Genomic DNA, 27,513 nt, shown 5'->3' with positions numbered 1-27,513 from the left:
TTGTAAAATAAATTGCACTTTAATAAGAAAAACCATGGTGCAGCAACAGGGGAGGTTCAGACTGCAAAGGTCAGTCTCACTGTGCTGCTCCTTTAACCAAGGTATGAAAGGCATCTCACAAGCTAAGTCCCCAAAAGTCAGGCTCCACTACCACCCAAGATAAAACTGCTGGGGGCAGTGGAAGGAAAGTGTGTATAAAGTTCCCACTGAACAACTACCCTGGCATGTTGCTGGCCACTGCAGTCTCCCCATGACACAACGGCAGTGCTCAGGGCTAGACATCCCTTTCTGGATTCTTTGGTTTTCTCAGTCCAGGAGCAATGTCAAGAGGGAGGCTCTTGTTCCATGCCACTCCGAAGCAAGTGCCTCACGTGGACCGTTGCATTCCCTTCTCAGTGCCAATGAAGACAGTGATATTTGTGTAGAGAGGATGCAATTCCTTGGAAAGCAGCTGGTATTCCAATGTGTTCATGCCATCCTGTTTCCACGTTCTCCTTGTCTTGGCCAGCAAGTTAAATCTGGAAGAAAAAGTAACAAGGAAAACCTATTCAAGCATTGCCTTCTCTCTCTCTACTGATACGTTTGTGGTTTAGGGGTAAACCGCATTCTTTTTACAGTGATTTCTAGTGAAATAGTATTATTTAGACAATATTCTGCAGTGTGGTAAAGAGCACACAATCCGTTTTCTATAACAAAGAGTATATCAATTATTTCCCATCGTGGTCAACTGTGAATCGCACAGACAGCTCAGGTGCAGAATCTACCATATGTGTGAATTCACAGGTGACCACTCGGGAAACTACAGTTACAAGTAAGCAACCTATATTTAAGTGGCTTGTCTGAAGAAAGTTCACAGGGTATGATGCGGAACACATAGGTTGAGAAAGGGATAGAGGAGTAACACTGGTCAAAAAAAGTCCAGTTTTAAAAATAGGAACTTTATGGTAATGAGAAGTGTTCTGAGTTAAAGAAATTATCTCAGGAAACACACAACTGGGCCAAACAAACAAACAACATGCAGCCCTAAGAAGAAAATATTAACAATGAATAAAAACCAAGCAGCATTCAGTGCTGTTATATAGCTTAAATTTAAGATTGATCAGAATTAGTAAGCTTTCTATAGTGACAAGCATTTAGTTCTGATTATTTGGCTCCACAAAAATACGATTGTAGGAAGACCTGCCCCACAATGACAAAAAAACACCCATAGCATAAAAATAAAAGCACCTATATAGCTCTAACATAACAGCACTGGACCCCTTCTTCCTCAACTACAGTGCATCTTAAGGAATTGTCCCAAGTTGTCATCTCTAGTGTGTTAATCCTAGCTAAACACACAGCTTTCTTTTCTTTCACAAAGTTCAGTTGAAAATAATACAAGCCATCATATAAGTTTGACGACGGTCGGGCTTAAATGTCACATGGACAAAACAATAAATTATTCTCCATGAATTGTCGAAGGCTTTCATGGCCAGAATCACTGAGGAGTTGTTATTTATATTTTTAATGTACCAAACATACCAAGTTTGTATGAAAATGTGACTATTTCCTGTGCTGGTCAATGACCGAAATAAATGATTTGATTTGATTTGATCACTGAGTTGTTGTGAGTTTTGCGGACTGTATGGCCATGTTCCAGAAGCATTGTCTCCTGATGTTTTGCCCACATCTAGCAGGCATCCTCTGAGGATACCTGCCATAGATGTGGACAAAACGTCAGGAGAGATTGCTTCTGGAACATGGCCATACATACAGCCTGCAAAACTCACAGCAACCCAATATTCTCCATGAGTTGTTTACTCTGGTACCTTCTGTATCACAAATACATCCTGTGTAGCATAGATTCTGCAGATATTAACAAAGCTTGCAGAGAACAAAAAGGAAAGGGCTTGTGCACATTTGGCTATCTGGGTTTATGTAGCAGAAACCTGGTTGTCCAAGAGTGATTTCTTCCCCTAGGAGTTCTCTCCCACTCACCTTTTGGGGTTCTGCTCATTGCCCTTGTCGTGTCCATGTTTGATCATACGGTAACGGCCATGCTGAACAGATGGGCGGGAGATCACCATCCCACTCAACGCCACCCTGGAGGAGAAGAGACAGACATTTTGGCATCGGTTGGAACCTAAAAGTGCCTTCAACACATGTATAGGTATGTCAACAGTCAAGACACCCCATGCAGTACACTCGGTTTCAGCATCTTCAGATCTATCCCACTGTATTTGTGACTTTCTTCCTACACCCCAGAAAAATATATATAAACTCGTTTCCTAATCCACCCCAATCCCTGTTCAGGTTCTGCTTGTTTATTTTTATTTATTTATGACATTTATATCCCGCCCTTCTCACCCCGAAGGGGACTGAGAGCAGCTTACAAGTTATATGTACATACAATATATTGTATTATTAGTATAGCACAATATTAGTATATATTACTGTATTGTACTATACCACTATACTGTAATATCATTAGTAATATTACATGTAATATAAAATATATAATTATTATATTGTATTATTAGTATTATATTGTTTTACAATATTATGATCAATATTCAATGTACATACAATATATTTATTAGTATGGCACAATATTAGTATTATATATTACTATATTGTACTATACCACTATACTTGTTCTACACAGGCTCTAGGGCAGTGGTTCTCAACCTGGGGTCCCCAGATGTTTTTGGCCTACAACTCCCAGAAATCCCAGCCAGTTTACCAGCTGTTAGGATTTCTGGGAGTTGAAGGCCAAAACACATCTGGGACCCCAGGTTGAGAACCACTGCTCTAGGGATTACCACATGCCTTGGGAGCCAGGATTCCAGAGGTCCCACCCTGCATTTATGACAGGCCTGCCTGTGCGCAATAGGTAACTGAATGCCTGACAATATATCTGTTTGCTCTTCTGTCACTAAGATTTTGCAGGAGAATTCTTACCGGACTGCAATGTCGTCATCTTCACCGCCCCAGCCCCAGTAGTTGTTGGGAAAGCCATTCATCTTCATATATTGCTCTGGACTGAGTGCTGCAACACCTCCAAAGTAGGACTTGTAGGGAAGCCTAACAGAATATTAATTGAAACGGACCATTTATAAAGCAGTAGGTTACCAACTAATACTGTGTACTGAGAATCTCAAGAGAAAATCCTACAGAATCTCTTCTAGCATTTAGAATCCCCTGCAATAGAACAGAGTTGCAATCTAAGGATGATACAAAGAGGAACATGAGATTTTGGGGGGGGGGGGGGGGGAGGAAAATAGATTCAAATGTGAAATCTTATGTAACTCTTACATGAACCAAATAAAACAGCCAATTCTGAGAGAGAAGAGGTAAAACAGCAGTAAAGGTAAAGATTTTCCCCTGACATTAAGTGTTGGTGCTCATCTCCATTTCTAAGCCGAAGAGCTGGCATTGTTCATAGACTTCTCCAAGGTCATGGGGCCAGCATGATTTCATGGAGCGCCGTTACTTTCCCGCTGGAGTGGTACCTATTGATCTCACATTTGCATGTTTTTGAACTGCTAGGTTGGCAGAAGCTGGGGCTAACAGCAGGCGCTCACCCCACTCCCCGGATTTGAACCGCCAACCTTTCGGTCAGCAAGTTCAGCAGCTTAGTGGTTTAACCTGCTAACCCACCAGGGATTTCATGTTACTCTTAACAGTGGGAGCTCATGCAGCTCTCCGGATTTGAACCTGCGACCTTTTGGTCAGCAAGTTCAGCAGTTCAGCAGTTTAACCCACTGCGCCACCAGGGGCTCCTATGAATAACAGTGAGTCCAGTCAAATTAAAACTCCACTGTACCCTCTCCTCTCCGACATAGAAATGATTTTAGGTCTTTCATGAGCAGCACTATATTCTATTTCAGAGGAGGCCATTTTGGAGCTACAGTCTTTCTTGCAGCAATGTTCATAAGCAACTGAAGCCCAAAGTACGGATTCAAGCCCAGATCTCCCTGAGCTTATGTCTAACAATAAAGCTATTGCAACACACACACTATTCCCACTGCCAGGTTAGCAGTAGGAATAGTGTGAAAAGGAACTCTTTTTAGCACAGTTTTATTTTTGAAAAGAACGAAAACATAAAGGATATCTATTTTGAAAAGGAAAGAGTTAAGGTGGACAGAAATAAGAGAGGGGCACTCTGGGGGGAAGGAATATCATGCCTGGTTAACTCACTTGTAGCCAAACTTGTCCATAGCAACAGCCACATGTTTAGGAAACCGGTCACAGGTATACATGTTGCGATCATCTTCAGGGATAAGGTCCACATCATGGAAGAAAATACAGTCCCAGTCCTCATCCTTCATAGCCTCCTTAAAGCCCACATTCAAGAGTTTGGCTCTATTAAAAATGTAGTTCTCGGCCTGAGAAAGATGAGTGATAGAAGTAAATGCACATATTCACAACCCACACTAAAAGACTTCTTCCATGACACAATTCTTTCACAATTAGACATTACTGCTCATGATATGCATGCCAGCTTTACGAACTTTTAATAGGACCTCAGTTGTCCAACTCTAAGGTTCCCTGGCTGACCTCCCACTTTAAGGATCTCAAGGATACTGGCTTACTCCCAACACTCCCTTCTGTTCTACTGTTCTCAGGGCATCTGGCTTGGGTTCAGCTCTTCAGCACGACTTGCTGCTTATTGCCCCCCACTACTGCCTAGCACTGAAACCATCTTTGGTTGGCTATCTGCCTACTGTGAGAATTCCAAAGGAGAGAGACAAAGATGAGACTGCTAGGGTTGCACTCCATTCTCCTAATTGCAGGGGAAAATATTCCAATGGAGAAACAGAGAGAGGGTATGGGGCCACTGCCAGGTTCCTGCAACTGGCAGAGAGGAACTGTGGCTCTCTTTCCCACTGATGTTGCTGGAAATGTAAGATACTCCACTTAGGTAGAAAAAAATGAAATGCAAAAATACAGAATGGGGGAAGTCTGGCTTGATAGTACGTGTGAAAAAGATCTTGGAGTCCTTGTGAACAACAAGTTAAACGAGCCAACAATGTCATGTGGCAGCTAAAAAAAGTGAATGGGATTTTGGCCTGCATAAACAGGAGTCTATTGCCTAGATCCAGGGAAGTCATGCTACACCTCTATTCTGCCTTTGTAAGACCACACCTGGAATCACACTGTGTCCAATTTTGGGCACTGCAATTGAAGGGAGATGTTGACAAGCTGAAATGTGTCCAGAGGAGGGCGACTAAAATGATCTGGGGTCTGGAGAACAAGCCCTATGAGGATCGGCTTAAAGAGCTGGGCATGTTTAGCCTGCAGAAGAGAAGGTTGAGAGGAAACATGATGAGGGACATGCATAAATATGTGAAGAAATCATAGGAAGGAGGGAGCAAGCTTGTTTTCTGCTGCCCTGAAGACAAGGACTCAGAACAATGGCTTCAAACTACAGGAAAGGAGATTCCACCTGAACATTAGGAAGAACTTCCTGACTGTGAGAGCTGTTCAGCAGTGGAACTCTCTGCCCTGGAGTACGGTGAAGGCTCCTTCTTTGGAGGCTTTTAAGCAGAGGCTGGATGGCCATCTGTCAGGGGTGCTTTGAATAAGATTTTCATCCTTCTTGGCAGGGAGTTGGACTGGATGGCCATTGAGGTCTCTGCCAACTCTATGATTCTACGAAAGACCCTGCACTCCCAGTTTTAATTTCAACATTTGCCTCTTCCCTGAAAAATAATTCTGCCATTTAATTGCAGGTAAGAAGTGACCCATTGAATCTATTGCTTTTGTGATGAGCCAACACATTGGCCAGTCCAATTGATTCAATGGATCTGGTCTAGTAAGAACAAATAGTAGGATTTAGGTCCGCATTTCCTCCATTTCCAGCACAATCCTATGTTTCCTGCCCAGGCTCTCAACTACTACTATACCTGATGGATGATGTAGATGCCATAGCTAAGCTGCTGCCTTTGTAAAAACGGGTGCAAGTAGTAGAGCAGATACTTCAAGTGCTGCTCCCGATTGCGATGGGGAATGATCACAGCTGTTTTATGGGTGGAATCACAGTCTGGGGGCCGGTAGCGACCCCCTTTGCTCACATAAGGATTCTTCCGCACAATGTCTTCCAGTGTCAGGCCTGGAGGAAAGGACACCCGAATGGGGCCTCCTGCAGATGGATAGAGACGTGTCAGTAAACACACCATGTGTCAACAGATTGGACGCCTCCCTCACAGCAAACCAAACTTCCAATAGAAAACAACTCAATATATTTTCCTTATAGATCAAACAGAGTTACAAGACTAACTTGTCTTTTATTCCAATGTCTTTATTTTCACCACTCACTTTATTCCTGGTCATATTGTCAACCTTCAATTATGTAATCATTATTTATTTATTTGACCAGTCATATGACAATTTCAAAATACAGCTTCAATGACGTATTTAACGTCTTCAATTATCATTTCTAGGAGGGGAAAAATAAGTGAAAGGAGAGTCAATTCTTTCTGTTCATGAATGTGTAAACGTATACAACTGATTAAGAGTCTGTTTAAAGATGGACCCATAAATTACAAGTTCCATTTTTGTCGGTTCCTGAAACTATAGCTTTCTATTCACTAGTTAGTGTTATAGTGCACTCAAGTTGCAATGACAAAAAATTGCTGTTCTTTTTTATTGGACCAGCCAGACATGTATAAGCGTTCCAGAAGAATACCATCGTTAATGGTATCAAAGCCGCTGAGATATCTAGAAGCACCAATAAGGACGGAGCCCCCTTGTGCCAGCAGGACTGAAGACCGCCAGGTTGCAGGTTCGAATCTGGGGAGAGTATGAATGAGCTCCTTCTGTCATCTCCAGCTCCCCATGTGGGGACATGAGAGAAGCCTCCCACAAGGATGGTAAAACATCAAAAACACCCGGGCATCCCCTGGGCAACGTCCTTGCAGACAGCCAATTCTCTCACACCGGAAACGACTTGCAGTTTCTCAAGCCACTCCTGACACATACACACACAAAAACCAATAGGGACTCACTCCTCCTATCAGTGTTAAGACAGAGATCGTCCACTAAATCAACCATAGCAGTCTCAACTCCATATCCTGCTGTGAAGCCAGTTTGAAATGGGTCAAGGAAGTGTGTGTCATCCAAAACTGCCTGGAGTTGGCGAGCAACTGCCTTCTCAGTCACCTTGTCTAAAAAGAAATTAAGATTGGACACTGGTCTGTAGTTATTAAGTTCCACAGGACCCAGGGAGGGGGCCCTTTCAGTAGCAGTCTAACTACTGCTTTTTTTAAACAGGAGAGAAAGTTCCCTTCCCCGAGAGATGCACTGATAATGTGTTGTATTTGAGATTGAATTGCATCTCCTCTCTGGATGACAAGCAAGAGGGGCAGAGGTCAAGAAAACAGATTGTGCTCCTTACTTGTCCCAGCAGCTTGTCTGCATCAGCAGTACTCACCAACTGAAACAGATCCAGTGTAATCCCACTCAAAGAGTCATTAAAGGCATCACAATGAGCTACTGAAGGTACTACCAGCAGGTTCAAAGGGGAGGGTACCTAGGATAGACTTCTCACTATCCTAAACAGCTCAGCTGGACGCAATACGTGCAGAAAAGAAAGCTTCATTTGCTGCACATATTGCCACATTATAGGAAAAAAGATGTCCTCTTTATCATGTCACACAGAATTCTGGCTTTCTGCCATCTGCTCTCTAGTTCTTGTCCTTCCCATTTCAGTTCCCTGAGAGTCTCTGTATACCAGGGAGCCTGGTTAGTAAGGGGCTGGAGAGGGCATTTGGAGCGATTGTGTCAATAACCCTCGTTATATTTTTATTTCACTTACTCATCAGGGCATCAACATCATCATCGGTGATACCAGCCATAGAAGGACTTCAAGGGTGGGTCATTTTAATAGATCCTCCACCCCTGAAAGAGTAGATTGTGTCAGAAATATTTAAAATTAACTAGATATTTTTAATTACATTTTTGTAATTGAGCAGTGAAAGGAATAAATGGATGCAATGACTCAGCAAAAGCTGTAGTTCAATATAAGAAGGTGTGCCTCAGTGTGACAGAAGCCTCTTTGTTTGAGAGAACGCTTCAGTAGGAGAATAGATCTCAGTGGTAGTAGCCCTCACTGTGGGAGAAAAGCCTCAGAGGGCGAGAAGGCCTGGTGTGAGAACCTTTGGTGAGAGAAGCCTCAGGTTGTAAAGCTCCAGTGTATAAAGGCTTGTGTGTAAAAAGCTACTGTGTGAAGCTCCAGTATAAGTTCTTTGTGAGAGGAGGCTGCATGAGGAAGAAGACCAGCATGGAAGCAAAGAAGGAAGTATAACGGACTTTGTGTTATGGAAACTTGTTATTGTAAATAGTATAACTATATTATTTTGATATAAAGAAAAGCCTCCTATTGAAGATACAACATCGGTATGTGTGTTTTTGTTCTTTTTATCACTTTGAGCTACTGGTGCTGGGTCATGCAGCTACTAATAAGTTACTCTGCTGTACATTTATGAGGAACGTCTTTTGTTAATAAGCCCACTCACCGTATAGATTGTAGCTGTGATACTTTAGAGATTCTTTGTGTTTATTTCTATGTTTCTAAGTTTCTATCTCAGTCAAGAGAATTAAAAGTCTTGACTAAGAACTCAACATTCACCAGAACCAGGTCTGAAAATCTAGGTGCTTTGGTTCTCTTACCAAGGAAAGGAGACGCCTCTGGACAGTAAGGAAGGTCATCCGGGGGCAGAGGGGGTCGGGCAATCAAGCTGAGGTTGGCATAGACATCCCCTGGGAGCGAGGCATTGTGTAAGCTGGCCAACATTGTCAATGTGCCCCCTTTGTAGAAAATGCCTAGGAAATAGGCAACACGTTTCCGGTAGCCCTCGCGGTACAGCAGGGCCATCACCACCAGCTGTACTCCCAGGAAGAGCAGCAGGTAGCGGCCACGCACCTGCAGCATGGCGGAGCAGGGCCAGGATCATCTATCCATAGTGTAGCTGGGCCTAAAGGTGCCAGCAACAAAGGAGAAAGGAAACAGTAACCTGCTGGGAACAAAAGAGTTTAAAAAGACGACTTAGTCAAATGAATCCATTCAGATAAAGAGATAGATATTATTCAATCCCACAGATTTTTTAAAAACTCTAATTTTGATACAGAATCTTATAAAACCTTATGATAGCAAGCAACAGTTTAAGGTCATCCTTCCCTCTTTCTCTTTCACATGAGAGGACATTGACTGCAACACACACATGCAAGCCAGGCAAACACTATTTTGTTTTGATGTATTATTCATTTGTTTATATCCTACTCTTTTCCCAGCCTGGACACTCAAATTGGTCTAAAAATTTAAAACAAATACATATAAAAGTCCACATCACCAAAATTTTACAAATATTAAATAATTAGATCAGCAATTAGAATTAAAAGCATAATGATTAAAACACCACACACGCAGACAATGTAGCAGGTTATCAAAAGTCATCTCCACATAGTCATTTTCCAAAAGCCGGACACCGCAAAAAGCCTTCATCAGCTGCCAGAAAGTCACCACGGAGGTCTTGACTCCAGCAAGCGAGTTCAACAGCACAAGAAGAGTGGGTTGCTGTGAGTTTTCCAGGCTGTATGGCCATGTTCCAGAAGCATTCTTTCCTGATGTTTCGCCTACAAGAGGCATTCTCTCACCTCTGCAGGAGTCTACCATATGGCATGCAGCTGTAAACAAGTCTACAAACCCAGCACCCAAATACAAATCAAGGAGCATGAAAGGCACTGCAGAGTAATTCAACCAAAGAAGTCAGCCATAGCAGAGCACCTGATGAACCAACCTGGACACAGCATATTATCTGAGGACACAGAAATGCTTGACCACTCTAACAACTACCATATCAGACTACACAGAAAAGCCATTGAAATCCACAAGCATGTGGACAATTTCAACAGAAAAGAAGAAATCATGAAAATGAACAAAATCTGGCTGCCAGTATTAAAAAACATCTCTAAAATCAGGACAGTAAATAAAGAACAACATTCAGAAAACAGGAATTCCAGACATGAATCAATTAGGGCCAGCTAACACATCCCAACAAAAGATTCCCCCAGGCAGTAGGCAGCCAAACCTTGAAGCTGAAGGGCTATTCAATGCTAATTAAGGTGGCCAATTGCAACATTCAGACCTGACTCAAACAGACAAGATTTTTTTCTCCCACTCTGAACATTCCACAGATAAATAAACCTCAGTTGCCTGGTTTACAACAGACCTCACAACCTCTGAGGATGCCTGTCGTAGATGCAGGTGAAACATCAGAAAATAATGCTTCTGGAACATGGCCAGACAGCCCAGCAAAGTCATAGCAACTCAGTGATTCTGGCCATGAAAGCCTTCGACAACACACAGCACAAGATCCACCAAGAAAAGTAAGTTTATGAAAATCTGACTAAATTAATAACTCTCTTGAATTGGAAATGGTCCTAGTTAAAAAAAAAAAGAAAAGAAGATATGCCAGAGATAACTGTTCCAGTCAGTACATTATCAGAAAAGTATATTTCTCATTTATGTGCAGGTACAAAAGCTCAAATTCCTCATCTATACATCCCAGTAAGAGTTAGTCCACAGCCTGGGAATTCCACGCACCAAACAGAAGACAAAGCTGCTCATCTTAAACATGCAAATGGTCAGACAAGGCATATTAACAACTTACCCCTAGCTCTCCAGATGCATGAGAAGCCACATTGAAGCAAAACTAAATGTAGACTCACTATTTTGTGAGTCTACATTTAGTTTTGCTTCACAAAAACAAAGTTCTCTCAAGAAAGGTGAGGAAGGATTAGGATGACAAAGGATATATCAATACAAGCTTAAGTATGAGGAAAAGGAAAAGGGCATGAGTGAAACTAGAAGCAGGGTGGGGGAAAAGGTTTTTGTCACCCTACTCTACATACTCAGTCACATACAATCAGGAAATAAAAATAAAAAGGAACTGGGCCACATGAAAAGGTCAAAAATACTGCCAAAAGCCATCAGGAGATAAATGTTCCCCCCCCCCCCCCCCCCCCCCCCCCGTAGTATCCACTACCCAAAAGCACAGGATAATATATGCAAGTATTTTCTCAACTTCACAAAATCCTTGTTGGGAAAGATTCTGGTCACCCACACAAATCAATGGCTCATTTAGAATTATGTGCAATTTGATCATGGAATGGTCTTAGGCCTTGAACTCTGGATGGTGTGTTTTAAGCTTGAATGTATTTTTACTATATTGTAATTTTAAACCTATTTATTTTAGGTGAATTTTGTTGTTTCGAGGCATTGTGTAGGTACCATTGTAAGCCACCTTGATTCCCCCTGCTCGGGTAGAGAAAGGCAGGATATAAATATGGTAAATAAATAAATAAATTTGGGTGGGAATCCAAGTAATTTCAGTACAGATCTAACACTCCAACCAGTATAATACTAATACGCCTTTCTACAAGCACCTGCCATACTTCAAGTGGTAGAAGAGCATGCTTTGTAAACACATATAACACTGGCCCACTAATTTTATCTTGAGACTGAAATACAGGCAGTCCCCAAGATGCAAACATCCAGCTTACATATGACACCTAGTTAAGAACAGGTGAGACAACAGAAAATGGGAGGAAATCTACCACTATGAAGGGAAAATCACTCCTGAAAGTTATCATAGGGAAAGATGTCTCCACTGAAGCTTTATCACCAGTCCTTGTTTCCACAACAACCCAAAATTTTCAAACTCCAATTATGACAGGGACAGAAAGTGAGGTGAAATATCCTGAACAGGGGCACAGACAGCAGAAGAAATATAGAGGTGTGAATCTTGCCCTGTACTATGCAAAACTAAAAAAAAAAATGGCTGGAGTTACACATAAGAAATGTACCTGTTCCAATTTACATACAAATACAACTTAAGGATAAATTTATAGAACCTATCTTGCTCATAACCTAGGGACTGCCTATAGAGGCAAGTCATTTCCATACACTCCCTCCATATAAACACCCCTTTTGCAACTGAGGCAGGAACATGAGCTGATAATCCTGAGATAGTCAAACTGGCCCTGGGGCTTCTCTCAAATTCATGGAAGGATATTTTTTTCTGTTCTACCTCTCAAATGTAGTGTGATGCTTTTGACTCATGCTCTTGCAGTGGGTGATATGGTGGGAAAAGGACAAAGCCCTTTCACAAATTAAGATTTGTGAAAGAACTTCATAGAGTGGCCTCTCCTCTTCTTCCTTTATCAGCTTGGACATCTTGCTCTGAAAGTCTTGAGTCATTTCCTTGTTCCTTCTTAATTTTTCCATATTGGCTTTGCTCCAAGATAACTATTATGCTGGGCAGGGCATGGGCTGCCATAACAACTGCAACTCACAGTTAATGTGGAAGAGGCATTTACAGGTGCCCTGAATTTATGGCTGTGAAATTTGCTTTTCCACATTGGAATCCTCTTGCCCCATCTCTTCAGAACCTGTAACTAGGTAGGCACAATATTTAAGTGATCTCCATATAGATATAACAGCTCAGGGACAATAAGGGACACGCACGCAAGTGCATAGTGAAACTTCACAAGAGAAGTACACTTTGGATGAAACTTGGAAATATATTTCTAGAATATCTCTACTCAGATCCTGTGAGCTAGAATGCCCCCTTAAAAAGAAAAAAAAACTACACTTCTTAAGCTTTGCCTATAGCCATCTGTATCTTTTGGCTGAACCAACTAAAGAAACTACAAAAAGAGAAAACTACCTATATGAAAAAGGACATTTCTTTGGACTTGAATTATTTATGCAATTTCCTAATGTAAGCAGATTTGGAATGCTATTACAGCTTCTGGGATAAGGTTCCCTTTGAGGGGAAAGGAGATCTTTCCGCCACAACTGGAATGTTTATTCTTTTGACCATCCTAAATCAAAGTCTGGTAAAGTGTGGTTGAGGAGATATCAACTAGGCAAAGGAAGAGTATTTATTATCTATTTCTTTACTTCATTTGTATACTCCATTTTCTCACCCCGGGGGGGGGGGGGGGCTCAAAGAGGCTTCCAACATATTCAAAATTTAATGCCTCACAAACATGAAAACCTAACATAAAACAACAATAACACATATCAATTAAATAATAAACATAACAACATTTAGACATTAAAACATGGAGTTAAAAACATATAAATATTAACATTAAAATCACATAACCAAAAATCATAATTCAAAGGCCATTCCAAATATCAAATATACCAAATATCAAATATCAATTACACATAATCCCTGTTCATTCCTTGTGTTGCCTACTGCCCAAATGCTTGGTCCCACAGCCATGTTTTTGCTTTTTTTCCCTGAAGGCCAGGAGGGAGGGTGCTGATCTAATTTCACTGGGGAGGAAGTTTCATGGATGAGGGGCCACCACTGAAAAGACCCTGTCTCTCGACCCCACCAGTTGCACCTACGAAGGAGGTGGGACAGAGAGCAGGGCCTCCCTGGACGATCTTAACCTCCAAGATGGAAGATACATTCAAACAGGTAAGCTGGACTGGAACCGTTTAGGCCTTTATAGGCTAAAGCCAATGGTGCTTGGTAGCAGACTGGCAGCCAGTAGAGCTGGAGTAACAGGGGAGTTGTGTGCTCCCTGTACCCTGCTCCAGTGAGGAATCTGGCTGCCACGCATTGGACCAAGTGAAGTTCCGGACAGTCTTCAAAGGCAACCCCATGTAAAGCACATTGCAGTTATCTATTTGGGATGTAACTAGAGTGTTAACTACCATGGCCAAGTCTGACTTCCCAAGGTATGGGCACAACTAGTGCACAAGTTTTCATTGTGCAAAGGCTCCTTTGGCCACCGCTGAAACCTGGAGTTCCAGACTCAGCGATGAATCCGGGAGAACTCCCAAGCTGTGAACCTGCGCCTTTGGAGGTGGGGGGTGTAACCCCATCTAGCACAGGCTGTAACCTATACCCTGTTTGGCCTTAGAGTAGATCACTAATCTGTTTTAATCAGTAATATTAAAAAGAAAATACAGCAGTGAAATCTAGTAAAGAGCTCTTGCCCAACCTTTCACATTTAATCCAAACTCCCTCCCACTCAGTGGAATGTATGGACCTTGCCAAGCAAGAACTTGTTTCAGCTGTGGTTTTCAATGTCAATCCTGACCAATTCTTAACTCCTGCCTATCAGGATTATTACTAGAGAAATCAGTTTCAAAAATATCCTCCTCCTAAGAGTACATCTCTAACAACAGTCTTGTCGATTGTGTTCTATCAATATTACACTACCTGTTTCTTATCAGAGTGTGAAAAGTTGTATTGCTTGGGAGGTTGCCAATTTCCAGAGAAATGGGTAAAATATGATAATCTTACAAAGTTCTGAAACACAAAAGTATTTCCTTCTGTTAGGAAAGACTCCCTGAAGCAAGATCAGAGAGGCTTGTTATCTAAACCCCACACTTAATGTTAGCATCTATGTCAGGTATGGGCAAATCCAGGCCCAGGGGCTGGATGTGGTCCCTTGGGCTCTTTTCTCAGGCCCTCCTCTCTGTCCATCCTTTCCTTCCTCTTCCCCTTCTTATTACCTCCCTCTTTCTCCTTCCCTTCTTCCTTCCCTTCCACCCTTTCGTCCTTACCTCTTTCCTCCCTCCTTTCCTCTTTCTCTTTCTCCTTCCTTCTTTCCTTTTTGTCTTTCATTCCTTCTCTCCTCCCTCCCTCCATTCCCTTCCACCCTTCCTTCCTTCTTTTCCTCCCTTCTTTCCTTCTTTTTTTCCTTCTTCCTGGGGGATGTTTAGCTGGGAGAAGAGAAGGAAGAGAGGCAACATGTGAATCATGTTTCAAGATTTAAACAGGTGTCCCATTGAGGAGGATGAGGGGGAAAACTGATTTTCTGCTGCTCTAGAAACTAGGGCACAAGGGAGCAATGGTTTCAAATGGCAGGGGAAAAGATGTGACTGAAAAGATTAGGAAGAACTTCCTGGAGAGTGGCATAGGCTGCCTGGGAGTGTGGTGGAGTCTTCTTCTCTGGAGGGTTTTCCGCAGAGGCTGTCTATCGGGAGTGCTTTGATTGTGCCTTCCTGCATGGCAGGGGGCTGAAATGGATGGCCCTTGGGGTCTCTTCCAGCTCTAGTATTCTACATCAGGAGTAGGCAATATGGGGTCTAACTGATACAATTTTTCTCTCCCGTCCACCATCTCATCCTGACCAAGGTCAACCCTTTTGAGATCCAAACATTTCCTGTCTTTCTTTCTCTTTCTCCCTTCAAAAGAGAAGAGGAAGGGGAGGAAAAGGCAGAGAGAGGGCTTCAGGAGAACCGCCTCCTTCCTGGCCTGTCCACTCCGCTCCGGCCCACCATGCGGCCCCCAAGTTAGAAAGTTTGCCCATGCCTTATCTATATGCTATGTCAGGTCTCCCAAAGCAGAAATAATCTACTGGCAAATCTGCGAGTGGTTCGCAGTCCTTTAGCAAGCACCTGGAGCCCCCAATAGCGCAGCAGGTTAAACCGCTGAATTGCTGAACTTACTGACTAAAAGGTTGGCAGTTTGAATCTGGGAAGCAAGGTAAGCTCTCGCTGTTAGCTCCAGCTTCTGCCAACGTAGCAGTTCAAAAACAATCAAATATGAGCAGTTCAACAGGTACCGCTTCGGTGAGAAGGTAATGGCACTCCATGCAGTCATGCTGGAGTGCAACCCCAGCTCTTTGGCCTAGAAATGGAAATGAGCACTACCCTCCAGAGCCAGACACGACTAGACTTAAAGTCAAAGGGAAACCTTTACCTTTACCTTACTTAGCAAGAACCCAGGTGTTTAAGAATAAGCTTTAGCTCTAACTTGACCAGAATTCCTGAGCTGTAGTGATGTGTTTGAGTATGGAGGTCATAAACATATATTATGACAAAAGAGCTGTAGCTCAGTCATTGAGTTCATGCTATATAGGTACATAAGGTCCCAATACTTCAAGGCAAAGTGAAGAGAGCTTTTGATCTGAAAATCTGTAAAGGCACCCAGTTGGCATTGAACTATGAGGCTAGATCACCATGGGAATTATATGGCCTTCTAAGGGCCGGAATGCACCTCCCTGCATTTCTCCCCTCTGGCTATGCTGGTTAAAACTGTCGGGGTTTGAAGTCCAGCCAATCTGAAGTAACACATGAGTCCTTTTCTTGGCAAGATGGATCAATAGTCAGCATAAAGCAGCCTCCTAAGGCACGTGGAATTTATGAGCCAACTAGTTCTTTTTCCCCAAACCTCATTTAGCACATGACCCTTGAGCTCTTGTTTAAAAAATAAACAGATCCTGCATGTCTGCAGCCTGGAGAAATTAGCTCAATTTCCACACCAAACAAAATATAGTATTCAAGTCTTATTCTGTCTCTATCATTACTGTCATTTAGCTTTTGGGGTGGCACAGCCAGTTTAAAGTTTAAACCCTTTTTCTAAGCCCTGGTCTTCACAGCCAGTTAAAACCTTCCTTGGATTCTTTTCTCTTGCTACCAATTCTGCAATATTAAGAATACAAAAAAAACCTCTGGCACCCCACAATTTCACTGTATACTCCAGGTGTTTTCCTTATACTGTTTTTATTTATTTATTTATTTTATGTTTTTGGAGGAGAGGTGGCTTTCCTTTAGCTGCAAAAATCACCATGTACAGCCAACAGCACTTTGATGTACATGGTGCTTATTAAAGAATAGAGTTGGACGAGACCCCCTAGGCCATCCAGTCCAATTCCCTGCCATGCAGGAAAAGCAGAATCAAACCACCCCCAACAGATGGCCATCCAGCGTCTGTTTAAAAGCCTCCAAGGAAGGAGCCTCCACCACACTCCAAGGCAGAGAATTCAACTGTTGGAACAGCTCTTGTGGTCAGGAAGTTCTTACTAATGTTCAGGAAGAATCTTCTTTCCTGTAATTTGAACCCATTGCTTCAAGACCTAGTCTCCAGAGCAGAAGGAAACAAGCTTGTTCCCTCCTCGTAACATCATTTCAGATATTTAAACATGGCTAGCATGTCTCCTCTCAACCTTCTCTTCTTCAGGCTAAACAGACCCAGTTGTTTAAGCCACTCCTCATAGGGCATGCTTCCCAGACCTTATGGTCTTATGAAGCTTCCTTCTTACAATGAAATTATGATTCATTACATGGAAAGCTTAGTGTCACAGTACACGTTGATCTAGATCACTACTTCTAAAACCATGGGTCCCGACTCCAAATTAGCTCAATGTTGGGGTCACAAAACATTTGGCAACAGTAAAAGGTTTCTGAATACCATCTATTACACAAATCTGCATTCTGTAGACATTGCTCAAGATGCACTTCATAAAAAGGCAAATTAGCCTGTTTAGCAAGGAATTTAAGGAATTAATCAATTTTTTATCTTTTTATCTTGTAGTTGCACAATCATTTAGGAGTGGGTCGACAGGCCAGTAGGCCGGGATGCCTTGTATTCATATACAGTTTTACTGTATGTATGGGCAAGTGTGTTTTGTATGTTTTGCATGTTTTGATGTGGTCAAAATGGACTAATCAATAAAGAATCGTTGTTGTTGTTGTTTAGCAAGCCTTGAACATTATGATTTATTATCAGTAAGTAATACATTTACAACTGTTTTATTCACCTGAGGTCACAGGTAGAAAGGAGTTGGGAGTGGGGAAAAGTTTAAGAAGCCCTTGTCTAGATAACCTAGAATTTGATCAATTATGATTGTGTTGTTTAAAAGGTTAAATTATCTAAACCAGATTCATGAGGCCAATAAATAAATAAAATCCACCACAAAGTCACAATCTCTCCTCAGAAAATACAATATTGTCTGAAACTGGTCAATTACTTAAAATGTTGGAAAGGCCATGTTGATATTACAGATATTCATAGAAACAGGAGTTGTTAAGCTGCTAAACCACTTCCCTTGCATTATGCAGTCACAGGCTCCATAGTGCAAAAACACTATAGCTGCCTTTTAAGACATATGCTGAAGATTCCAACAATGAGGGGGAAAGAGGAAACCTATCTCCTAATGCTAGAAATGTATATAGGCCTCTCATACATATTATTGAAAACAGAATGTTTTAAAATGGGGCAGAAGAACTCCAGATATAAAACACCAATACAAAAGATGCAGAAACAAAAGTATCCAGGTTAACCTTCAATTTTCTCTGCTCCAGCTCATCCATGCCATTCTACTCAGACTACTGGCCCTTGAAATGCAGATGTAAGAATCGGCCACACATTAATATAAAAACTGTGTTTCTAGACAATTATAGCCTTATTGTAAAGAGACCAGCACGCTTGGCAGTAGGCCAGAGGTAGGCAAACCAATTGTGCCTGGTTGAATGCCTCTAAATTGTTGTATACAAGACTGTATCATTTCCTAGTACTTAGTATGTTACATATAACCAGAAAAGTAGGATGCTTCACACACACACACACAAATTAAGCTGGTCTGTAATTTGTCACACAGCAACAATTACAAAGCTTGTACAGCAGGCATGGGCAAACTTTGGCCCTCGAGGTGTTTTGGACTTCCTATCGGCTGTTAAGAATTGTGGGTGTTGAAGTCCAAAATACCTGGAAGACCAAAGTTTGCCCATGCTTGTTGTAGAGGCACCACAGCATTCTGGTCAGCTCTGCTGCTCCTCACAACTGAATGTATCACAGTTTCAGTTCCTGGCATTGAAGTCCATCCCCACAACTAAGGACATACGTATTCTGTGCCATTAGAAGATGTTTACTGACATATGTAATTGGACTTTTAAAGATTGTTTCAGAACAATTGATGGAAAAGTGGACATACAATCCATATGAAAATCTACCATTTCATCAGGGCAATTTCCCAATTCTGGGCATATATATATTAATTGGTTTTGTAGCTTAAGTCCCCAATGGCACAGTGGGTTAAACTTCTGAGCTGCTGAACTTGCTGAAAAGTCGGCGGTTTGAATCTGGGAAGCGGGGTGAGCTCTTACTGTTAGCCCTAGTTTCTGCCAACCTAGCCATTCAAAAACATGCAAATGTGAGTAGATCAACAGGTACCACTCTGATGGGAAGGTAACAGCACTCCGTGCAGTCATACTAGCCACATGACATTGGAGGTATCTACGGACAACACCGGCTCTTCGGCTTAGAAATGGAGATGAGAACCAACCCCCAGAGTCAGACACGACTAGACTTTATGTCATGGGGAAGACTTTACTTTTACTAGCTTACACAGAGAAAAGGAGTACTTCATAGTAGAACCACAGACATAAAGCAGCAAAAAAGAAAAAAGAAAGAAATCCCTCGCCACACAGAAATCATGTCCCCAAAGAGAAGGGATTCTACACCTGGATATATTTGCTGGGTTCAGCTATATGAAAGGCAATTAGAAAAAATATCCAGATAAGTAAACAAGAATTTCATATACCTACCTTAAATGTGCAGATTGAATAATTCTGCTCAGCAAAATCTGGAAGTCCTTATTCTTTGGAGCTCAGTGTATGTTTACCCCCAACTTCCATAGAGTTTCTGCAATATATTAGAGAAGGTAAAGGGAGATCATTATGTAGAAGCTGTGCACACAAAGAAATCAAGACAGAAAACTCTAAGTACAGTATAACTTGGCATTTTCATACAGTAATGAAAGCCTCCAAGCCTACAGTATGCAGCCAATTTAAACAGGAAGTGGAAAATGTCTAGAGCAAAATGAGATGAGGAAACAGGGAGGGGTGAAAGTGGGACGGCAATATGCAATATATTCAGAACACGGGTAGGAGGCAATCACTACCAGCAGTCTGTTTTCCCTGCCAGAAATTGAGATAACAACTCTCTGTATCAATGCATGCAATTTGTCACTCCTTACAGATTTTTACCCTAAGATTAAGCCCTATACTTTTCACAGTGGCAAAGGGGCAAACTATTCATAACCCCATTTCCTCTGTGATATGTACCATATCTCCCTGAAAATAACAAAATTAAGATGATCTAAGCATTTCTCAAGCTTCTATAAAAAGAGAAAGTCTTTTTCACTGCTTTGTTTATTTTCTCACAGAAGAACAGCGATCTTGTTACAGGTTATGCAGTCACTGGGATTAAGCTCTCTAGGGTTCCCTGTGGAATGGCACTTAGCATTCTGTTGCTTGGACACCCCAGACGTTGTCAAGATTTAATGCTTGTGCTTAATTTTTTCTTCTTAAAGGGCTCCATATGGAAGGAATAATTAAGGATAACAAGTCCTGATATTCTACCTCCAACTCCCCCTGCAATTAAATGTACCATTGTACTATACAAACACAATGCACAATATTTACTGTAGCAAGATAGCTATCCAGTGAGTTCAAGTAAACCATGAATTGGTACAGGAATATCATGAATAATATAAATATTATTCAATCCTAACCTCACAGAACTAGAAACAGTCTCCAAAGCAAACTAAGCCTGATCTCATAAAATCTTAATTAAAAATAAAATACAAGCATTTAAAAATGCTGTACAATCAGTACAGTTTAGCAAACAGCCATCTTCTAAAGCAGACTAGTTGTTAAACAGGCTAACAGAAACACGTGCATCGCTTACTTCGAACAGGAACACTGCAATTGTAGGTATGGCTGATGAAAGCCATCCTTAAAACACTGAACAAACAAGGCAGGCTCTGAAAAATGGCCATATGCTGCTGGTAAGATTTTCTTTTATTGTCCCATGCATTCCTTCAGGAATAGCACATTCATAACATTCTTCTACAATTCATATTGGTATTAGTTGTAGGTATCCTTTACAGCTGGCCAGAAAGAGGAGTTGTGTGATCACATCAGCACTATCCTCTAGTTCAGCTTTCACTGTTTTTAAATGGTGGAATGAGCTGGTGAAGAAAATGCAGAGAAAAGTTCCTGTTATTTGAAAAATTGTATGTAGTTGATTTGCCTTTGGCTACCTTCCAACTTCAGCTTTGCACTGAGATCATCAATGAAGGGACTGAAAAACAGGAAGCAACTCTAACATCCCTAAATACAATAATTTAGCCTCTGCTGAAATATCTCCAGAAAATGAAAGCCTAACCTCTCCTGAAGACATCTGTTCCATGCTCATGTAGGTCATATTATTATGGAGGTTCTCATAATAATTAGGAGTAAATTGCTTTTCTGCACTTTCCATACAATTTTAGTGCTGCCTTCAGATGCAAGAGAGAGCACATCTGATTACAATGTAATGAACCATGTAACTTATGAGACTCTCTAACCCTCGAGATCATCTGTATCTGTCTATGGGGAAAGTGCTGTAGTCTGCACCAATCACATCTAACAATGAATCCCATGCACAAGTATGTACACACTCCCCCATACCTTTGTAGACAGTTTTATATGCTGAAAAGGGTAATCAAAGTTATCAGAGTTTGGAACTGGCTCCATACTGAGAAAGGCTATATTTGCATCTTCCATAAGACTAGGACCACACAACTAAATTGACTGGCCAATATATAGCAATATACAAAAGAAAGTGCTTCACACAATATGCAACTAACATAGGGAATTCACTGCTTCCAGTTTTGGTGATGGTCAGGAACTTAGACAACTTTGAAAGAGTATTTGTCAAATTCAAAGAGAAAAGAGGTCATATGTAGTAATTGGCCACCATGCCTAAAGGCAGCCTCTATAAGCGTTGCAGAAAGCCATAACAGAAGAGGACTACTGATTCCAAGCATTCCAGGAGAATATAATCAGTCACTGAACGAAGAAAGCAGGACACTGGACTAGATGGCCATGTGGTCTGATCCAATTGGGCTCTTATGTTTCAGAACCCAGAAAAAAGAGAGCATGAGCACTGTCAACTTTCACAGAAAGGCTATACAAAAGAGAATTCAGTTTCTTCCCCTATTCCAAGGTTCTTCTTTGTGTTGACTTTCCCAGAAGGTCTGCAGTATTTTCCCCCTTTTGCTACTTTTCACCTCCCTTCTCGAATGAAATAAAATGCACTGAAAACCCTGTTCGCTAAAACAAAAGGTCCATCAAGTCTGACATTCAAAGCCATTGTCGTACTTTATTTATAAGGCACCTAAAATTATAACCCTGCACAATAAAAATACAGAAAGAAAGAGACTATTCTCTGCCTGCCCACTCATAATCTAAAATCATTCAATTAACTTCCCTACTGTAAAGGAAAAGGAGGAGGGAAACAAAATAAAGGATCCAAAAACCCACTCATCCAATTTCTAAGTGGGCAAATTTCTCAGTGCCTATAGACTATTCATAGCAAACTCTAAAACGCACCAAAATTTGCAAAAGCACTGTATGCGGAATGAACTCTATGAAATAGACAACAGCCAAAAGAACCACTTTCAAATTATCCTTGTTTGCCACTTGCAACTATATTCTGTCTTGACGATGTTAAAGGGCTCAGATATTGAAAGATGAATTCAAAGACGTCTTTCTTGAAGCCTGAAAAATAATATATTCTCTACCTACATGTAAGTTTTATATGCACAAGAGACATACAACATGTAGGCAACACCCAAAATAAGTGGCTGTCTACACTGTCATTATTTTAATTACTAGCTGTACCTGGCCATGCATTGCCGTGGCCCTCAGAAAACAGAAGATTTCCAGAAAGGAATCAATCTGGGCTAGGGAACTTCGCCCACCAAAGGTTTCCCGTTGGCTGGTAAAAGCCAGGCATTTAAGGTGCAAGGCTATTCAAAGGTAATCCAGGTGGGCAATTGTAATATTAACACTTGGCTCAAGTAGAAATGGAGAGCGTGGGGTCAGGGGGTCGTTTTTGTGCATGCGCTGTAATGTAATTTTTTGTTTTTTGGGATTTTAAGTCCTTTCCACTGTGTGTTTTTTTGTTTTTATGAGTGATGGTCACTTGTTGGCCTGAAAAGTGTCTTGTGGCCAAATTTTGTGTCAATTCATCCAGTGATTTTTGGGTTATGTTCATCCCACAAATGAACATTAAATTTTTATTTATATAGATTCTGTAACTTACCTTGAGCCACGAGGAGAGACAGGAAAGAAATAATAATAATAATAATAATAATAATGACAACAAACAAAGAAATCACACAGCATTGAACTTCAAAGGAAAAAAGACAAGAAGATCCCAGGAATTATGAACATAGTTTAAGACTTGGCCTTTTCTTTATGCTTCACAAGACTAACTGTATCTGATTTGAGATGGGAATCCAAAGAATTTGTAAGATACTAACTGGAAGGCATTTGTTCCGATCATGCGTCGAAGTGTGATAAAGAAAACAGAAATTTACAAAGGAAGTATTCAATATACAAATACAGCAGAATAAAAGACAAGGAAATGTCCTTCCCATGAATAACTTCTGGTATTTTCATATTATCATGTGTTTACATATCACAAAGCGTCAAGAGGCACACAAAAACATTTGGCTAGAAAACACAAACCTGGATACAGATTAGTGCTCTACTGGTGACATACGTAAAACTGAAACAATATATAGCTTGATTAGTAAGGGTTATAAGTGACTTATGAGTCTCAGCAATGACAGACAATGGGCTATAGAAACCTTATTAATTTCCAGCATGCCCTTTGCCCCCATTAACTTTTGTATCCGCCAGTGCAGACAAACATCTGGGATTAAGAAACATCAACTTGTGAACATTTGTTTAAAAATCTAAGCATATTATCTTATCCTAGCCTATCAGCTAGAATCACTGCAAACCTGAATGCTGTAAGCTAAATAAAAATGTAATGTTTGTTTGTGGGATTAACATAACTCAAAAACCACTGGACGAATTGACACCAAATTTGGACACAATACACCTATCAGGCCGAGTGACCATCATAAAAACACTGAAAAACACGGCGGAAGAGACTTAAAAAGCCAAAAATAAAATACATTACAATGCATGCGCAAAACCACATACAGATATGCAAACACACATATACACAAATATATAGACACACATATATACACACAGCAACGCGTGGCAGGGGACGGCTAGTCTTATATAAAAATTTTAAAATGTAATGTTCGTTTGTGGGATTAACAGAACTCAAAAACCAGTGGATGAATTGCCACCAAATTTGGCCACAACACCTACTAACCCAAGGAGTGACCATTACTCAAAAAAATTGATTTGTCATTTGGGAGTTGTAGTTGCTAGGATTTATAGTTTACTTACAATCAAAGAGCATTCTGAACTCCGCCAATGATGAAACTGAACCAAATGTGGCACACAGGACTCCCATGACCAACATAAAACACTAGAATCGTTTGGTGGGTATTGACCTTGAGTTTGGGAGTTGTAGTTCACCTACATCCAGAGAGCACTGTGGACTTAAAACAATAATGGATCTGGACCAAACTTGGTATGAATACTCAATATGCCCCAATGTGAACACAGATGGAGTTTGGGGGAAATAGACCTTGACATTTGGGAGTTGTAGTTACTGGGATTTATACTACACCTACAATCAAAGAGCATTCTCAACCCCACCAATGACAGAATTGGGGCAAACTTCCCACACAGGACCCCCATGACCAACAGAAAATACTAAAGGCCATCCAGTCCAACTCCCTTCACCAGGACAAGAAAACGTAATCAAAGCCCTCCTGACAAAAAACCATCCAGCCATAGAAATAGATAGATATATGTGATTCACACACACACAGATATAGTATCATAGATTTGAAGGGAACCCCTAAGGAAGGACAATTATATGTTGCATGTTCCAGAGAAGGCAAACCAGACAATCTCCACATCAACACTGACAAAAAAACAACAAGAAATAATGTTTACCCACCAACATAAAGGCATTGCATATATTTAGAAACCAACACTTTCTCATCCCTTTCTTTTCCAGATCACCAGACTGGGACACAGCAATGCGTGGCAGGGGACAGCTAGCAATGTATAAATATTAACATAAATAGAGCATCTCTATATCATGGTTTTTCACTTATTGCCGGAGATCCTGGAACCTAACCCCAGCAATAAGTGAGGAAACACTGTATCCAATCATTTATTTATTTATTATTTTATTTCGTATACTTCTACCCTGCCCTTCTCACCGAGGGGGGACTCAGGGCGGCTTACAAAATGGCACAATTCGATGCCTACACAATAATACAATAAACGTATAAAAACAGCAGTTAAACAGTTATAAAAATTAAAACAACAATATATATCACAGTCAATAAGCCAATCTCATGCACAGCGTTCGCCAACTCAGAGTCCATACTTCGTTCCACATTGTCTATTCCTATCCGTCGTCGCAGTCCTTTATTTATCTGCCAGATTGCCCAAATGTCTGGTCCCACATCCATGTTTTTAATTTCCTTCTAAAGGAAAGGAGGGATGTCGCTGATCTAATTTCCCCAGGGAATGAATTCCATAGGTGAGGGGCCACCACTGAGAAGGCCCTGCTCCTCATCCCCACCAACCTCACTTGTGACAGAGGCAGGGCCGAGAGCAGGGCCTCCCCAGAGGATCTTAAACTCCGAGGTGGGACGTAGAGGGAGATGCGTTCGGACAGATACGCTGGGCCGGAACCGTATAGGGTTCCCAGCACTTTGAATTGTGCTCGGAACTGGATCGGCAGCCAGTGGAGCTGACACAACAGGGGGGTGGTATGCTCCCTGTATGACGCTCCGGTGAGCAATCTGGCTGCCTCCCGCTGGACTAATTGAAGTTTCCGAACAGTCTTCAAAGGCAACCCCACGTAGAGTGCGTTGCAGTAATCTATCCGGGATGTAACAAGAGCGTGGACCACCGTGGCTAGATCCGACTTCCCAAGGTTACGGGCACAGCTGGCGCACAAGTTTAATTGTGCAAAAGGTCTCCCAGCCACCGTCCTGGGGTTCCAGGCTCAGCAATGAGTCCAGGATCACTCCCAAGCTGCGAACCAACCACAGTACAAAATCAAGTAAAATAAATTACACTGCCCGATTCAGAATGCAGTTGAACTGCATTATATGAGTAAACCTTTGCCATGTATTACAATTGAGTGCCATTAAATTGCATGATATGGCAGTGTAGATGGGGCTTGGAGAAGCCATCAGAGAGAACACAGCGGGCGGACTGAACCACTGGTTTCCAAGCATCAGGAGTGCTGTGTGGAATAGTTGAGCCAAAAAGGAACAAAGACCTCTATGTCTGTGAGCCTCCCATTCAATGAGCTAGGATTTAATGCCACCCCCACCCTCCCAAAAAGTGCTAAAATGCCAGTTTAGTCAGGAGATTGACTCTCTCTGTCAGTCCAACTGCCAATCTCAACTCATACACCAGGCCTGGGCCAACTTGGGCCCTTCAGGTGTTTTGGACTTCAACTCCCACAATTCCTCACGGCCTCAGGTCCCTTCCTTTCCCCCCTCAGCCGCTTAAGCAGCTGAGGGGGGAAAGGAAGGGGCCTGAGGCCGTGAGGAATTGTGGGAGTTGAAGTCCAAAACACCTGAAGGGCCCAAGTTGGCCCAGGCCTGCTCTAAGAGAAAGGATATAGCTACACTCAGTTGGGCCGGGCTCAACTCACCCTCCGCCAGCTCCGAGGGGGACTGCCGCCCCTCAGCTGGGCGCCGAGTCGCCGAGTGGGAGCCCAGCCAATCGCGTAACGCCGAACGAGCGGCGTGGGGAGGGGGGGAGGGAGAGGCGCGCGCCAGGCCGGCCAATCAGAGCCCGAGCGCCCGCAATGTCAAGGCGACGCGTCGCCTGTGATTGGTAGCGAAGTGCTCCAAAGCCGAAGAAGAAGAAGAAGAGGGCGCGTGGTAGAAAAAAAGGGCGGGGCGGAGAGGAAAAGAAGCATATCAAGGCAAGCTCCAAAAGAGGGCGCTGCGCGGAAGTCTACGTCACAAAGGAGCCCCGCCCCCTCTATTTCCCCCAGACGTCTACCAAGGACAAGGCAGTTATTTGCAGGCTTTCACCCTATGGAGTGTTATCAGCAACCCAGCTCAATATCAGCCAGTGAACAAACAGGTGGAACTGGCTTAATCCAGTCTTGACATAAGTGCACACAATATGGTGTACTTTCTGATAAGCTGCAATAAAACGAGTGGGAGTTTATGTGGAGCTGAGTAAACATTACCAATCCCAGCACTGCAAAGCATTGAGCCATGGCAATTAAATTAGAGGTGACATCCCTTAAACTGCTCCTGAAACACCTTCCCCAATTGCTTTGATTCAGGAGAAGGGACAGAGAGTTTCATCTATGCTGACGATTGTGCCATCACCACCCAAGCAGGGAGCTTGGAAATGGAGATGTGCTTGCTCCATAAATGTTTAACATCTACACAAATGTCCAGCCTCTGCCAGAAGGGACAGAGAGTTTCATCTATGCTGACGATCGTGCCATCACCGCCCAAGCAGGGAGCTTGGAAATGGGAGTTCACACACAGGCTCCATCACACACAGGGAATTCACACACAGGCTCCATCACACCCAGGCTCCATCAATGTTTAACATCTACACAAATGTCCAGCCTCTGCCAGAAGGGACAGAGAGTTTCATCCATGCTGATGATCGTGCCATCACCACCCAAGCAGGGAGCTTGGAAATGGGAGTGTGCTTGCTCCATCAATGTTTAACATTTACACAAATGACCAGCCTCTGCCAGAAGGGACAGGGAGTTTCATCTATGCTGATGA

At 42.1% G+C, this 27,513-nt stretch overlaps 1 protein-coding gene across 3 annotated transcripts; it reads right to left on the bottom strand.

Moving 5' to 3' along the window:
- LOC132780308 (beta-1,4-galactosyltransferase 3-like) lies at positions 1 to 26,507 on the bottom strand. Of its 3 annotated transcripts, none has more exons than XM_060783936.2 (8): positions 26,406 to 26,507; positions 19,343 to 19,439; positions 8,653 to 8,999; positions 5,889 to 6,124; positions 4,180 to 4,367; positions 2,941 to 3,063; positions 1,978 to 2,082; positions 1 to 518 (listed from the first exon to the last, which is right to left on the bottom strand). In XM_060783936.2, the coding sequence occupies exons 3-8, from the start codon at positions 8,912 to 8,914 to the stop codon at positions 368 to 370; spliced, it is 1,065 nt and encodes a 354-aa protein (XP_060639919.2). In that variant the 5' UTR covers positions 8,915 to 8,999; positions 19,343 to 19,439; positions 26,406 to 26,507; the 3' UTR covers positions 1 to 367. The 3 variants fall into 3 exon arrangements, with proteins under 3 accessions (XP_060639919.2, XP_060639920.2, XP_067316761.1); XM_060783937.2 differs by having other exon boundaries at positions 8,653 to 8,996; XM_067460660.1 differs by lacking the exon at positions 26,406 to 26,507 and adding an exon at positions 19,547 to 19,569.
- Between the last annotated feature and the right edge of the window lie 1,006 nt (positions 26,508 to 27,513).

Source organism: Anolis sagrei, chromosome X (assembly GCF_037176765.1).
Source record: "Anolis sagrei isolate rAnoSag1 chromosome X, rAnoSag1.mat, whole genome shotgun sequence".
In the NCBI taxonomy this organism is placed as follows: Eukaryota; Metazoa; Chordata; class Lepidosauria; order Squamata; family Dactyloidae; genus Anolis; species Anolis sagrei.
The sequence above is the reverse complement of the archived record's forward strand: the minus strand, read 5'-3'. Positions and strand labels throughout refer to the sequence as shown.